The sequence below is a fragment of the Triticum dicoccoides genome, chromosome 1A (assembly GCF_002162155.2).
Source record: "Triticum dicoccoides isolate Atlit2015 ecotype Zavitan chromosome 1A, WEW_v2.0, whole genome shotgun sequence".
NCBI classification, from domain to species: Eukaryota; Viridiplantae; Streptophyta; class Magnoliopsida; order Poales; family Poaceae; genus Triticum; species Triticum dicoccoides.
This window is the reverse complement of record NC_041380.1, coordinates 480089250-480102785: the sequence shown is the minus strand read 5'-3', so window position 1 is coordinate 480102785 and position 13536 is coordinate 480089250. Positions and strand designations below refer to the sequence as shown.

The 13536-nt window shown below is 44.0% G+C and overlaps 1 protein-coding gene across 7 annotated transcripts; it reads left to right on the top strand.

Moving 5' to 3' along the window:
• Positions 1–4180: 4180 nt before the first annotated feature.
• On the top strand, positions 4181–9514 carry LOC119280894. Of its 7 annotated transcripts, XR_005138205.1 has the most exons (15): positions 4183–4416; positions 4498–5214; positions 5313–5485; positions 5601–6373; positions 6448–6600; positions 6694–6951; positions 7036–7226; positions 7361–7429; positions 7535–7609; positions 7706–7925; positions 8132–8327; positions 8429–8521; positions 8606–8862; positions 8953–9028; positions 9129–9514. XR_005138205.1 is itself a non-coding variant. In XM_037561603.1 (5 exons), exons 1-5 carry the CDS (start codon positions 8292–8294, stop codon positions 9246–9248), a joined length of 582 nt encoding a protein of 193 aa, XP_037417500.1. In that variant the 5' UTR covers positions 7936–8291; the 3' UTR covers positions 9249–9514. The 7 variants fall into 7 exon arrangements, 1 of the variants encoding a protein (XP_037417500.1); XR_005138218.1 differs by having other exon boundaries at positions 4181–4416; positions 4498–5485; positions 6694–6920; XR_005138217.1 differs by having other exon boundaries at positions 4181–4416; positions 4498–5485; positions 6694–6920; positions 7018–7226.
• The last annotated feature ends 4022 nt before the right edge of the window (positions 9515–13536 follow it).

Here is a 13536-nt window from a genome sequence, read left to right as displayed (position 1 = left end):
GTCGTCGTTTTCTTTGGGTGTGTCCACCATGTATACATCATATGATGAAGTGGGCGTCCAGTGCCCTGTGGGCAGTGGTTCCTGTTTGTCTCCTGCATCGTCGTCCATACCGTCGATGCTTTCGGAGTCAAAGTCGAGCATGTCGGTCAAATCGTCGACAGTGGCTACTAAGTGGGTGGTAGGTGGGCGGCGAATTTCTTCGTCACCCACATCCCAATTCTGCCGGACATAGTTCGGCCAGGGCTCTCCTGACAGAGAGAGAGAGAAAGACCTTAATGAGTTCAGTATGTCGCCAAAAGGTGAGTGCTGAAAGATATCTGTTGAGGTGAACTCCATGATCGGCGCCCAACCGGATTCGATGGGCATGGGCGCAGGCGGTTCGGAGTCCATGGCCGGGGAAGAATCCGGCAGTTTGGCGTCACGGCTCTTGTGAAGGGTAAGGTCGATACTCGGCTCGATCGCCGATGAAAGTGCGGCCTCCGTGGCGGGGTCTATCCACCTGTCACTGGATGGCGCAATTGGCTCCGATTTGAGGGTCGGAGCGGTCGCCGGCGCGATCTCCCGAACACTGTCCGATGGTAGAGCTAAGTCATGCTCATTGTGACCGTGTGGCGCACTCGGCAAGGGCTCAAATCCGTCGAAGATCAAGTCTCCGTGGATGTCGGCTGTGTAGTTCAAGTTTCCAAATCTGACCTGATAGCCAAGGGGGTAGCTGTCGATCTGCTCTAGATGGCCAAGCGAGTTGGCCTGCAGTGTGGAGCCGCCGAATACAAAGATCTGTCCGGGGAGAAAAGTCTAACCCTGGACTGCATCGCTATCGATGATCGAAGGAGCCATCAAGCCTAGTGACGATGACACAGAGGAACTCTCAATGAAAGCACCAATGTCGGTGTCAAAACCGGCGGATCTCGGGTAGGGGGTCCCGAACTGTGCGTCTAGGCGGATGGTAACATGAGGCAGGGGACATGATGTTTTACCCTGGTTCAGGCCCTGTTGATAGAGGTAAAACCCTACGTCCTGCTTGATTATTCTTGATAATATGAGTAGTACAAGAGTTGATCTACCACGAGATCAGAGAGGCTAAACCCTAAAAGCTAGCCTATGGTATGATTGTATGTTGTCCTATGGACTAAAACCCTCTAGTTTATATAGACACCGGAGGGGGCTAGGGTTACATAGAGCCGGTTACAAGGAAGGAGATCTACATATTCGTATTGCCAAGCTTGCCTTCCACGCCAAGGAGAGTCCCATCCGGACACGGGACGAAGTCTTTAATCTTGTATCTTCATAGTCCAACAGTCCGGCCAAAGGATATAATCCGGCTGTCCGGATACCCCCTAATCCGGGACTCCCTCAGGGGGCGAATGTAAAAACGCCCTGGCTCCTCATATTCATTCGACGCGTGGAAGATAGCCCTTATTGGGCGCAGAAGCCAAGAGGTCCAACATTTATGGGGCCGGACACTGCTTAACAAACATTCGAAATTTGGAGAAGAACCCGCCTTGCAATGCCGAAGACAATACCGCGTGTCGGACTTGACGTCATTGAAGCCTGGTTCGGGGGCTCCTGAGGGAGTCCTGGATTAGGGGATCTCCGGACAGCCGGACTATATCCTTTGGCCGGACTATGAAGATACAAGATTGAAGACTTCGTCCCGTGTCCGGATGGGACTCTACTTGGCGTGGAAGGCAAGCTAGGCAATACGGATATGTATATCTCCTCCTTTGTAACCGACCTTGTGTAACCCTAACCCCCTCCGGTGTCTATGTAAACCAGAGGGTTTTAGTCCGTAGGACAACATATACAATCATACCATAGGCTAGCTTCTAGGGTTTAGCCTCTCTGATCTCGTGGTATATCAACTCTTGTACTACTCATATTATCAAGAATAATCAAGCAGGATGTAGGGTTTTACCTCCATCAAGAGGGCCCGAACCTGGGTAAAACATCGTGTCCCTGCCTCCTGTTACCATCTGCCTTAGACGCACAGTTCGGGACCCCCTACCAGAGATCCGCCAGTTTTGACACCGACAAGGTGGTTGAGTTTTGCACCAAATACATGAAACAAAGACCTATAGGTTTGCCCCTCTCTCGCCACGAGGGAAGGCTGAAAGGTAAGCCGGTCCTTACTAGCACGCAAATGGCTGCACTTGGAGAATTGGCAGAGAAAGCCCATTTGACGGTACTGCTTAACAACCCAGTTCTCAACGCTTATGTCGAAGAACACTTGGCGGAGATACGCAAAAGCTTCTTACCAATGGTGCCTTCATCAGATGTGGAGATGAAGGAGCACACTAACAACTATGCCGAATGGCCGAAGGCTCGTTTGGCATAAGGATCCATCGATGAAATTGCTACATGGTTGGCACAAAAGCCATCACCTACAATGTTGACGTACCAACCATATGACATAAATGGATACACATTCTACACTAAGGAACATGATCAGAACACCTCAGATTGGAATAACTTTGTTCAAATAGAATGCATGACTGTAAATGAAGCTGATAAAAGGGTATACTATGGAACCATCAAAGAGATTTGGGAGCTTGACTATGTGAAAGTTAAGGTGGCATTATTCAGGTGCGCATGGATCCCTCTTGGTCAGGTAAGGATTGATGAGTACAGGAAGACATGTGTTAACAGGACAATAATGGCATATCACGCGGACCCATTCATTCTTGCCAGTGATGCTACCCAAATTTTCTTTGTGGAAGACCCCTTGCATAAGAACTGCCATGTAGCGATGCATGGGAAGAGAAGGGTACTAGGTGTTGACGATGTTGCCGATGAGGACGAGTATGATGAATTTGATGAGTTGCCAGCCAAGGGATCAAGCACCCGTGGAACAGAGAAGCGTAAAATCATCATAAAACCCAAGTTCATTCGGGGTCAACGTAATGATCCAAGTTCCCCCATGTACATGAGAATTAAGCTGTAAGACTAGTCTTTATGCCTACCCTGCAACTTAATTCGTTCAATTTAGAACTGTCATGTGTACTGAATTTGTGAGCTTAGCCCGGTTTTCTGTTGATGTAAGAACCGTTAATATGTTGACCTTGATATGCTGTCAGCTCAGGCAATGAATATGAACTATTTTTGTTGTTATTATTATTATATCATAGAGGTAGCACACTCAACTGATCTCACTACAGTATGTGTGAACAAAAATATGCAATCTGGTTTGTGAATAGCACACGGTTCATTGATGAAAGCCATGTGCAGACCAAACCCTGCCCACGATCTGAGTTGTGCTTTTTGATTGGCCAGAATTCAAACCCACGGATCATACGTCTGCACCGTTGGATGCTCCCAGATCGAACGGTGATCCTCATCCCTTTCGATAGCACATGCAGTTCTGGTTGTAATTTTATTTTTATGCACAAAATGCACGTTAATCTCAAAAAATGTCTTAAATATAGCTAACAATACCTGAAATGCGCCAGAAAATCAAACCCATGGTATAATGGTGATTGCAAACCGTGGACATTTTTATGAAGCCAGACGATGAAGTTACCGGCCACAGGAATTTGAATTGACATGTCTCCTTTTGGAAACCATGATCCTTCATGTGAGATGTTCCGGTTTGGAAGCAGCGGTCATCAAAACTTGTGCCAAACTTTACCAATTTTTTCCACGGGGCCGTGAGAGCACGCCACGGGCACACACCGATTTTGATGATATCTGAACTCCATCTGAATTTCCTGTAATTAAAATACCAACTAGGCCTATGCCAGTGGCCGCACCTCACGGCCGAAATGTTTGAAACTTCTCCCTGCTTCTCGAACAAATGGATGAAAACTTACAAAGTGATGCACAAATGATCTGTACACCTTCTTTGCTAGGCTGATAGTAAGGGGGTATCATACCGAAAATTAGAAGGCGAGGACGAGCACGCGCGCTCCTGGTATCTGCAGCCATCAGTTTTGCTATGGGGATGTGTTTTTTGGAACGTAATAAATGAGGTGTCGTTGTATGTGGACGGTATACGGGCATGTATGGTTTGGTGTACGTACAAAATGTAGGGGGACAGCGACGGACGAGATGGTCTGTTTTGGGGCTTCGGTTATGTTTCAAAGTGTACCACTGGTACATCCACATAGGTTAACTGTGCGCCGCTATCGCCGTCGGCGGATGGCGACACCGACACATGGTGGGGAAGTTCCGTTTGTGCGGGCTAGCTAACTCATTTATTACGAGACCGTCCCAGCGACCCCGTCCATATCTGCTCATTTATCACCACAAAGTCGAGAGGAAGAACCCTAGGTACACCTCATGGAGAACGCCAACCAAGGTGTGGATCCGCACGTGCTTGATATAGTCAATTTCCCAGATCGTGCAAGGCGGGTGGTGACGTTTGTGGCGAGGCGCGGCCAGTTTGCGGGCAAGAGGTTCTTCAAGTGCCGCAACCACAGCGTAAGTGGATCTTGGTTGGAAGTTTCTTTGCCATTTTTTAGGTTTTTCTGTATCTTACTCCACTTTTCCAATCCATGGCAGCTGGGGAGAGGCGGGTGTGATTTCTATTGGTGGCAACAAGCATATGCGGAGCACTTGGCTGGGCTTGGACCAGTCGTGCCTCCATTGGCGCAAATTAATCAGGGAGAAAATGGCATCGGAGGAGTAGATCAAGGTGGTCAGATGCAGCCGGCGGATCTAGCGGGAGGCCAGCAGATCGGAGGGCTGGATGCCTCCAACATGGCATCCACGGTGGCCGATGTTGCAAGGTCTTCGATCCGCGTGGTGGCTGTTGGTTGGCGTCAGGAAGCCACAACTCTTGATCCCGCATTTATCAATATGGTCATGTCTGTCGGCAATATGGCTATTTGCGTTGCCATCCTTTACTGGTTGTGGCTGCAATCGTGATCGATGCACTTGATGAGTCGATCCAATATTAGCAGCTTATGGATGCTTAGTAGGTGTCAAGGGTTAAGTAGTATTAGCGGTGTGCGCATGTTAGCCATATGCTTTTGGCTTGGTAACCTTGTTGCTTGTATGTTTGGACCTATGGCTAGTTTTATTTAATGAAATGTTGGTAATGTAGACGTAATGATGGACAACATCTGTAGTATGTTTCCTTTCTTTAAAAAATTTAGCGATGAATGCTTTTATTGCATGCAGTCCATGTGGATGGGGGGCACCTACCCATGTGCCTACAACAACTAGCGTTTTGAGCCATGAAGTAACACGTACCACAGAGTGGGGGAGTTTCAGACGGTGATGTTACTCACCAACCACCCGGCTCGCAGCTGTTTTCATTTCCCCAGCCCCATTCACATTCCCATCAACTTGCCATAATGAATGCTCTATGCCAGGTGTAAAGCTTGAAGGTTGCTTTCTCTCAACCAGGGGGTGTGCTGGTGGGGGTTCTCGAATTGCAATGTTGGTCTAGATCTGGCTGAGTAGCTCGATCCAGACGAACTCACCTGCGTGAATCGGCCTCTTGTTCTAAAGTCTTGGTTCACGGGCGTCTACGCGAGATCGTCAGGTATGCGAGTTGTAAGTTCTGACTCTGTTTTCCTTGCAATGCTTCTGTATAGTTAGATCTGAGGTCTGGATTCTTTTTGGAGGTGTGATCTAAAACATGTTAATGCTTTTTGAAGGTTAATAGATGGAGGAAGAGGATGAAAACCATGGGTGGGGAGGCGGAAGTCATGAGCAAATAGAATTTACTTGTGGTGTTGCTAAAATTCAAGGAGATGTTTTGGATGATCAGACAGGGCTGACTTTGTGGCTGTCTGTCAAGCATGTAGTCAAGGTCGTCACAAGATTTGATGAGTACAAGAGATGGCTTGTGTCTGAGATTGGTTTTGACGGTATGCTCAAACTTCCAGTGCTGGGGAAGATGGATTTAAGGATGAGTGTGTGGATTATGCGGAAGGTGAAGGTTAAGCTGCGCACAATAGTTGTTGATGAAGATAGGGTGATTCCTTTTGTCCCAGAGGATTTTCACAAAGTTTTTGGGGTGCCATGCGGCAACCGTGCTGTTCGTGGAAGGGACCGCGAAATCAAGACTGCAGCAGTAGAGTTCATGAAGCTGACAATTGGGATGAATGCATCACCTGCTCACAATTTGAAGGCGGCAAAAGATTTTCTCGGTAGGGATATAACAGAGGACTCAAGCAAGATTGAGAAGGATTGTTTCCAGATTTCTTTTGTTATCTTTGTGATGGGTTACGTATTGTCATCGGGCACAAAATACGAGCACATGACGATTGACTTTTGGGGCGCTCTTGCCAATACTGAATTAATATCTCAATTTAATTTGTGCGAGTATGCCGTTGATAATCTCATGGCAGCCGTGATCAAGTTGCAGATGGAATATCATAACAAGGCACAAGTAGTTCATCTTTCCGGATGTCATTTGTTCTTTCAGGTATGTTATATGTCGTTGTTGACTCGAATACCCTTTTTTCTTGAAACTGAGCAATCCATTTGTTTTGTGAGCAGATTTTTTTGTTGGACAACATTGATCTAGGGATTTTCAACATGATACATTATGTATTCCCGCGAATCCAGTGTTTTGACTATAAAACGCTTCGTCAGATGATTACGATGGCGCGGTGCGAGCAGCGAGGGAGTATAACCTATGTCCCTGGTGTTGTAAGTTCCTGATCAATTTTTTGGGTATGGTGCAGACTAATAATATGGATAAGCCCTTTTACACGGACTCATTTTTTGTGTGTGTGTTTGCAGCTGCGGCCAGCAGATTCTGTGTGCTATGTCTGGGTCTTTGCGGCTAGCCCATTGTGTATGGAAGGTAAATCACGTCCATCTTCACCGAAGCAACCATCTTCAAGGATGTCTGTGACACCTAAATATCAGACATCAAAGGTTCGTTTAGATGGGAAGACAGGGCCATTCAACTATCTTGGGGACCCTATGGCTGCACATAAGTCAGTGGGTCCAAGTGATTTTAGCAAGTATGTTCGTCAGATTTGCAAAGATGATCCGGTATTTGCTGTGTCATTGTTGTTTCCCTTTTTTGTCTGTTGATGTTTTTAGATATTCATTTAGCAGGATGGCTGTGTCCAACAGGCCCTGCAGGAGTTGAGCCTCATGTTGAAGCAGCACAATGCCAAGTGCATGTTGAGCACGCCATTGTTAAGGAACCAGTTGCAGTCTGACATGTTCTTTTTTTGCGGAAAAAATGGTTGAACTTGTGAAGGACCGATGTAGATGTTGTTCAAATCGAGGATTGTCGAAGTGTATTAGTCTCCAGAACGCTGGTTTGTATTGTTCAAGTGCTTATATATAATGTTAGTCATGATTTACCGCAATAAATATTACAAAGCATTTTCTTTTTCATAATTTCAGTTTCGTTTTTCTTTTCATGTTTTTTGTCTTATGTGCATGTATACAGATGCGGCTGGTAATCACCGCAGGACAGTTTTTGAAGTTGGACGTCGTCTTGATATGGGTTGTGATGAAGGTATCATGTAATAGTGCCTTTGTTTTTTAGATTCATCTACTGTAGGGCAGGTACACTGTACGGTTTTGTAAAATGTTAATTTGGTGCTATGTTATTATGCATCAGTCCCCAGAAATTCAAATGTTGAGGAAGGCCAGCAAAGAATGAAAAGGATTTGTGTTGAACAAAACAAAAACAAAGGTGGTATATATTTATTGGATTTTCTAATTATATATGAAATGTATGGAACACGCATGGGTGTAACATATATATTTATGATATGCTGAATTGTCGCAGAATTAGCAGAGGGCGAGGCGCGGAATGAAGATGATGCCCCTGTGTACAACAATCCCATGGTGGAGAGAGAACCAAATGATACGACGAAGATGTTTGAAGACAGAATTGTAGTCTATGCATAGACTATCGCTGAAATGGTTAAATCTCTATATGATACAAATGCAGAGGAGGCAAATTGTGTTTACTTTCATTCAATGGAGGCTAAGTTACCCAGGCTTAGGTATGTAATGTTGGCAAGTTTTTGCACTGATCCATGGTCAAGGGGATATGTCCCGCAACCGCCTCCAATCCCGTTGGTAGAAAAGTTCAATGACTGGATAGCTGGTCAGAAAGACCTTGATTTGAATAGTTATTTTTACATGTGTCAATTTCCATTTTTTTGCTGCTCTTTTCACATTGTTTAACATGTTTTTTTCAATATCTTAGCATTTGGTTCCTGCACGCATCGCCAAGGCTGTTGAGGGTAAATGATGTATGTGTTCAGCAGTAGATTGTTGGATCGCCTGCTCTTGATCATGAGGTTGCTACTCTTCTTCTGCGGAGGTTTCATCAGCTTGACATTGGGCTTGGGGGAGTAAATACATATATGATGTGGAAGGAAGTTCTTGAACCAGATTTTTCGGTGCGTTCATTTTGTACTACACATATCATTTGTTTATTCAGCACAATGCGGTTCAGCAATGTACATTGTAATGTCAAATAATGGATTTCCCCCCACAACAGACGCACGCTCTTGCTGGGGAGAAAGTATTGCACGTGAAAGCTATCCAGGGTGTACTTGCGCAAGCGATTCATGATATAACAACATGTAGGATGGTAAGCTCATGTGCCTGTTGGAAGCTTTTTTATGGGAGTATGCATAATTGTTCTCTTTTTTATAACATTTCTAAAATGATGCAGTTTTTTGTCCCTACCGTGCTCGATCAAGGGTGGGCGGCGTATATGTGGGACATGATGAGGAAGGAGATTCATGTCCTCAACCCTTTGTGTCGCAAAGTTATAGGTCCAGAACAACGTAAGCTCATGCATGAGGAGGCAGTTTCACAGATACATGCTGCATTATTCGGCTACTTGAATGAATACTTTGCAAAGTGGCATTGCACATCTGAAAGTTGGAAGCGCAAGTTCCCAAAGATTACAAATGACATTTTCACAAGGTATTTGGGTAATTTGGAAATCAATGTTTCAGGACAAAGGAATGATTTTGTTAATGTTATTTTATGTTTTTCATGTCTTTGTTCTCGTAGGGATGAGTCTGGAATATGCATGATGCATGCAATTAGGAATTACAGTGGGGAGAAGATGATGTGTCCACTGACAAAGGTAATTGATCGTGTCTGAATCTTTTGTATTTTTTGTATTAAGAAATGATTTCAGTTTGACTATATAGCACTTTAAGAGCTCAATATTTTGAAATATGCAGAATAATATTGCAAGTTTTAGGAAAGTGGTTGCATATGAGGTTTTCCGGTTACGGGATGATCAAGGTGAATTCATGGCTGACGATGTTCTGCGTGCTACATTTGATGAACCCGAGGAATGATTTGCATGAAACAGGTTTATGTGCTTCGGGTGTTGGGTTTTATCACCTAGGAGTAAGTAAATAATGTGGTAAGACGAGTGCACTGAGATGAAGGAAATGCTGAAAATCATGTACTGTATATGTATGCGATGTATGATGGACTATGTTTCAAGTAATAATGTTGTACTTTTTATTTAAATGTTTACGGATGTGAACAAATAGTTTAATGTCTCAACAGAACTAGATGGAAGTTCTATGGCCATTGTAAGCGAAATGTTTTCAATCAACTCTAGTTCTCGCAATTTTAAATGTTCTTGCTTTTCAAATGCTTTTTTCTAAAAGTTTGCATCAGCCTTTTTAGCATGTGGTGGTAAATGGAAGTTGGTTTTTGTAGAGGAGGGGTGGTGGGTAGGTTGTGGATTGCAATGGTTCTCACATCACTTGCTGTGGGATAGGATATTTTGCTTGTTGTCTTTATCAAAGGAAATGTTGATTTTTTATGTGGGATTTTAATGAAATGTGCAATAGTTGTATTGTCAGAATTTTTTGTGTAGTTGATAGAAGAAAGCTTGTTGGCGTACAGGGAATATAGCATGTTGCCATGGAGTTTCAGTGATTATGTTTTGTGGAAATTCAATTTTTTCAACTTTTATTGGTGCTCATCAAAACATGGTTAATTAAATATACAACTTTTTTATTTTGTTGTATCATATTATGTGTGTACGTACAAAAGTTTGTTTTTCATATGATGTCGTACGCAGGTAAATGGGTAATGGAGAAATGGATGGGAGGGACATGCGTTTATTGGGTTTGGTTTTTTGGGTGGGGGTGTGCTGTTGGGAGGAGGGTATGGGAGTAATGGATGGGAAGATGAGTTCTGTGGTATTTTTCATGAGTCCCATGTTTTTTAAATGGCCGAAGTTAATTTACCGACATGTTTAGCTGTTTTAATTTCTTGCGATTGTAGTGAATTTGGTTTCCCTTTTATGCAAGTTGAATGACATGGTATAACTGGTGTATTCAAAAAAATTCAGGAGCAGTTGATGCATGAAGGCAACCTAAGAATATATGCAAGATATGTGCAAGGTCAAGGGCATGGTAAATGTAGGTATGCATATAATGTTTGTTCATCAGCATGATGCTAGTTTGATCATAGAAAGGTAAGTGCGTAGTAGTGGAGGCAGCTCCAGATAAAAGTCATATTACATGAACATACTACTTAGTTCATAATCCGACGGTGGTCATCAACATAATTAGGCTAAAAGTCGACGATGTACACCATAACTAGGCTAAAAGTCTTGCCAATTAACTTCATTACATAGTGGAATATAGAATATATGAGCCATAGTACGCGTAGCGGTCGCGGTGACCGACATCATAATGGTTTGTTCAACCAGGAGTGATGCGCGTCCATAGCTTCTCTCATTCATGAACATTTTGCACTGGATTTAGGTTGCCTTCTTTTGTAGTAACATTGAACGGTGGATTTAAGCATGGTCATCCCCGTACATGTTGTCTGGGAGGCGCTCTTGGTTCCCCGTCATGTGGAGAACCTCATATGCCAGCTGCATATTCAGGTATCCAATTAAAGCCTGTAGATAGCATTAGATTGTGGCTAAGCATTTTTGTTTATGGGTGTTTGAATTCTTTCTAATGTATATTCAAGAGGTTTATAAGCTTACCGGGGTTGGCATTATATGGATTCTGGAACCGTTGTACACCTTGATGTAGTTTAGGACGTAGAAGCCACTCTCAGAACTGAAAGGTTTCAAGTCAGAAACTCATTACTTAGGGGAAGACAAGTTTTTGTGGAAATCCGACCCTTAAGTAGTTTTGTTGGGTTAACTTAGGAATTGCAGTTGGCGTGCATGCCATAGGTATATTTGTAAGTCCAGGGAGATATAGGGAAATGCCAGTCTGGACAACATGCATGCAGGCATGTGAATAGGCGACGCATGATGCGCTTGCATATTTCTGTGTGCTTGTCTTCTAGCGATCCTGGTGGGGAGGTGGTAAGCATGGGATCCATTATGCGTAGAGTTCTCACAGTAATGTCGATCTCATAAAGACACCACCCCTTTGCGACCTCGAGTATAACAAAAACCTAGTTGTTGATACAGGGGACACAAAGTTTTAATTGTTGTTAGTATGCATTTCATCATGTTTGAAAGGCATAATAAATAAGTAGGCAATTTGTATTGGCATTTGGATTTGTTGGACTTACTTTCGTGCATTCCTCCAGCTTGTAATTAAGGTTTTCTTTGTTGAACATCCAGTACCACTACAAAAAAAAGACACATCTGTGACATTTTGGGCCAAACGAATTTATTTCTGTCATACATATGACACTTCTATGACGATAATTGTGACTGTAAGTGCATCTAGTGCCACCGCTAGCTGGTTTTGGAGTATTGACGACAAACCTAGTTGAGGGACTAATGTGTTTGTGAGAATTGCAGGATAACACAGGTAGAAGTCCCTCATTAATTCGGTTTTCCTACCAGAGATGACCCCTAAAAATGTATGAAGACATTGAAGTCAAAGGTGGTATATGAAGATATTCACATTTAAGACTATGACAAGAGAAGATACCACATGAAGCCTATGGAGCTCGAAGACTTAGATCTTTCGTAGTTCTCTTTCTTCTGTGTTGAGTCATAGGAACCACCGTACTATTAAGTGGGGTCCAAGAGAACCAGTCAGAATGACTGAAGTGATGCTTAAACAAAACATATGTCTTCGAGTGAAGACTTTGAGAGCGAATCTTGTCCAGAGTCGGGCAAGTCAGCTTTGCTTGAAGCCCAAGTAAAGTTGTCGTGTGAGTTTGAAATCTGACCGTTGAAACACGTGTCAGTTCCTTAGTGACCCAGGGTCATTTCGGACAAATCAGGTCAGGTTGCCAAGTGGCTATAAATAGCCCACCCCCTACAACCATAAACGGTTGGCTGCTCAGATTCAGAGTACGGCTTTTGTCGTTTGAGAGCAACCCACCTCGAAGCCTTTGAGAGAGAATTCCTTGCGAGGATAAAGCCCTAACCACCCAGAGCCAAAGAGAATTAGGCATCACTTAAGTCTTCTTGTCTGTGTGATCTGAAGACTTATTACACTTGAGGACTGTGCATCCTCCAGCCGGTTAGGCGTCGCGTTCTGAGCATCCAAGAGACATTGTGGATTGCCGGTGAATGAAGTCTGTGAAGGTTTGGGAGTCTACCTTGAAGACTTACCAGAGTGATTGGGCGAGGTCTGTGTGACCTTAGCTCAAGGGGAATACGGTGAGGACTGGGTGTCCTGAGCTGCATGTTCAGGACTGGGTGTCCGAGACTGTGTGTCCTAAGGTTTAAATACCTAGCCGCCCTAACCATACATACAGTTGTCACAGCAACTGGAACTGGTCCAACAAATCATTGTCTTCAGCGAGTCACTGGTTTCATCTTCCCTTCCCTTTACTTACTGTTACTCCTTGTGAAGTCATTGTATGTTCGCACTATCTTTTGTCTTCACTGAGTGACTGCGTGTTCTGTGTGGCTTCACAATATCTTCCTACCTGATCCTTACTACATTGCTACTATTAGTCATTGTGCTTTCACTCTATTGAATACTTGACTATGGCTTGCCTAGTGTAGTCTACCTTCCGCTGCAGGGTAATAGGTTTATTTCTATCATTTGTCTTCATAACTTCCACGTTTTGAAGACTTTCATAAAAATCGCCTATTCACCCCCCCCCTCTAGTCGATATAACACACTTTCAATTGGTATTAGAGCAAGGTGCTCCCTTGTTCTGTGTGATTCGGTTTAACCACCTGGAGTTTTAGCTATGTCAACTGTAGGGATAATTAAAGTCTCTGCTGTGTGTCCCGTCTTCGATGGAACTGAATATCCCTACTGGAAGAATAAGATGCGCATGCATCTTGAAGCCATTGACGTCGACCTATGGTATGTCGTCAAGAACGGCGTTCCCAAGGCTGGAGAAGGTTTCACAGCTGCTGATGTCAACAAGTTCGTTCAACTGGACTCTACTGCCAAGAACATCATCTGTGGTCATCTGACCAAAGGATAGTATGGCCGTGTGAGTGCTTTGGAAACATCTAAGCTGGTCTGGGACTGGCTCTCCAAGGTCAATGAAGGCGTCTCATCCCAGAGAGATCAGAGAATCAGTGTCCTTCGCAACCTCTTCAACCGCTTCAAGCGACATGACAATGAGAATGTCCAGCTCACATTTGACCGACTCACTGACATCACAAATGAGCTTCAAGCCCTCTGCGCTACTGAGATCACCAAACATGAAGTCGTCAAGACACTACTGAGATCA

What these genes read in the sequence shown, in the direction of transcription:
- LOC119280894 (XM_037561603.1), top strand. Translation starts at nt 8,292, where the DNA reads ATGATGTGGAAGGAAGTTCTTGAACCAGATTTTTCG. An exon ending in TTCTTGAACCAGATTTTTCG is followed by an intron (nt 8,328 to 8,428) that starts GTGCGTTCATTT and finishes CCCCCACAACAG; the next exon opens with ACGCACGCTCTTGCTGGGGA. An exon ending in TGATGTGTCCACTGACAAAG is followed by an intron (nt 9,029 to 9,128) that starts GTAATTGATCGT and finishes TGAAATATGCAG; the next exon opens with AATAATATTGCAAGTTTTAG.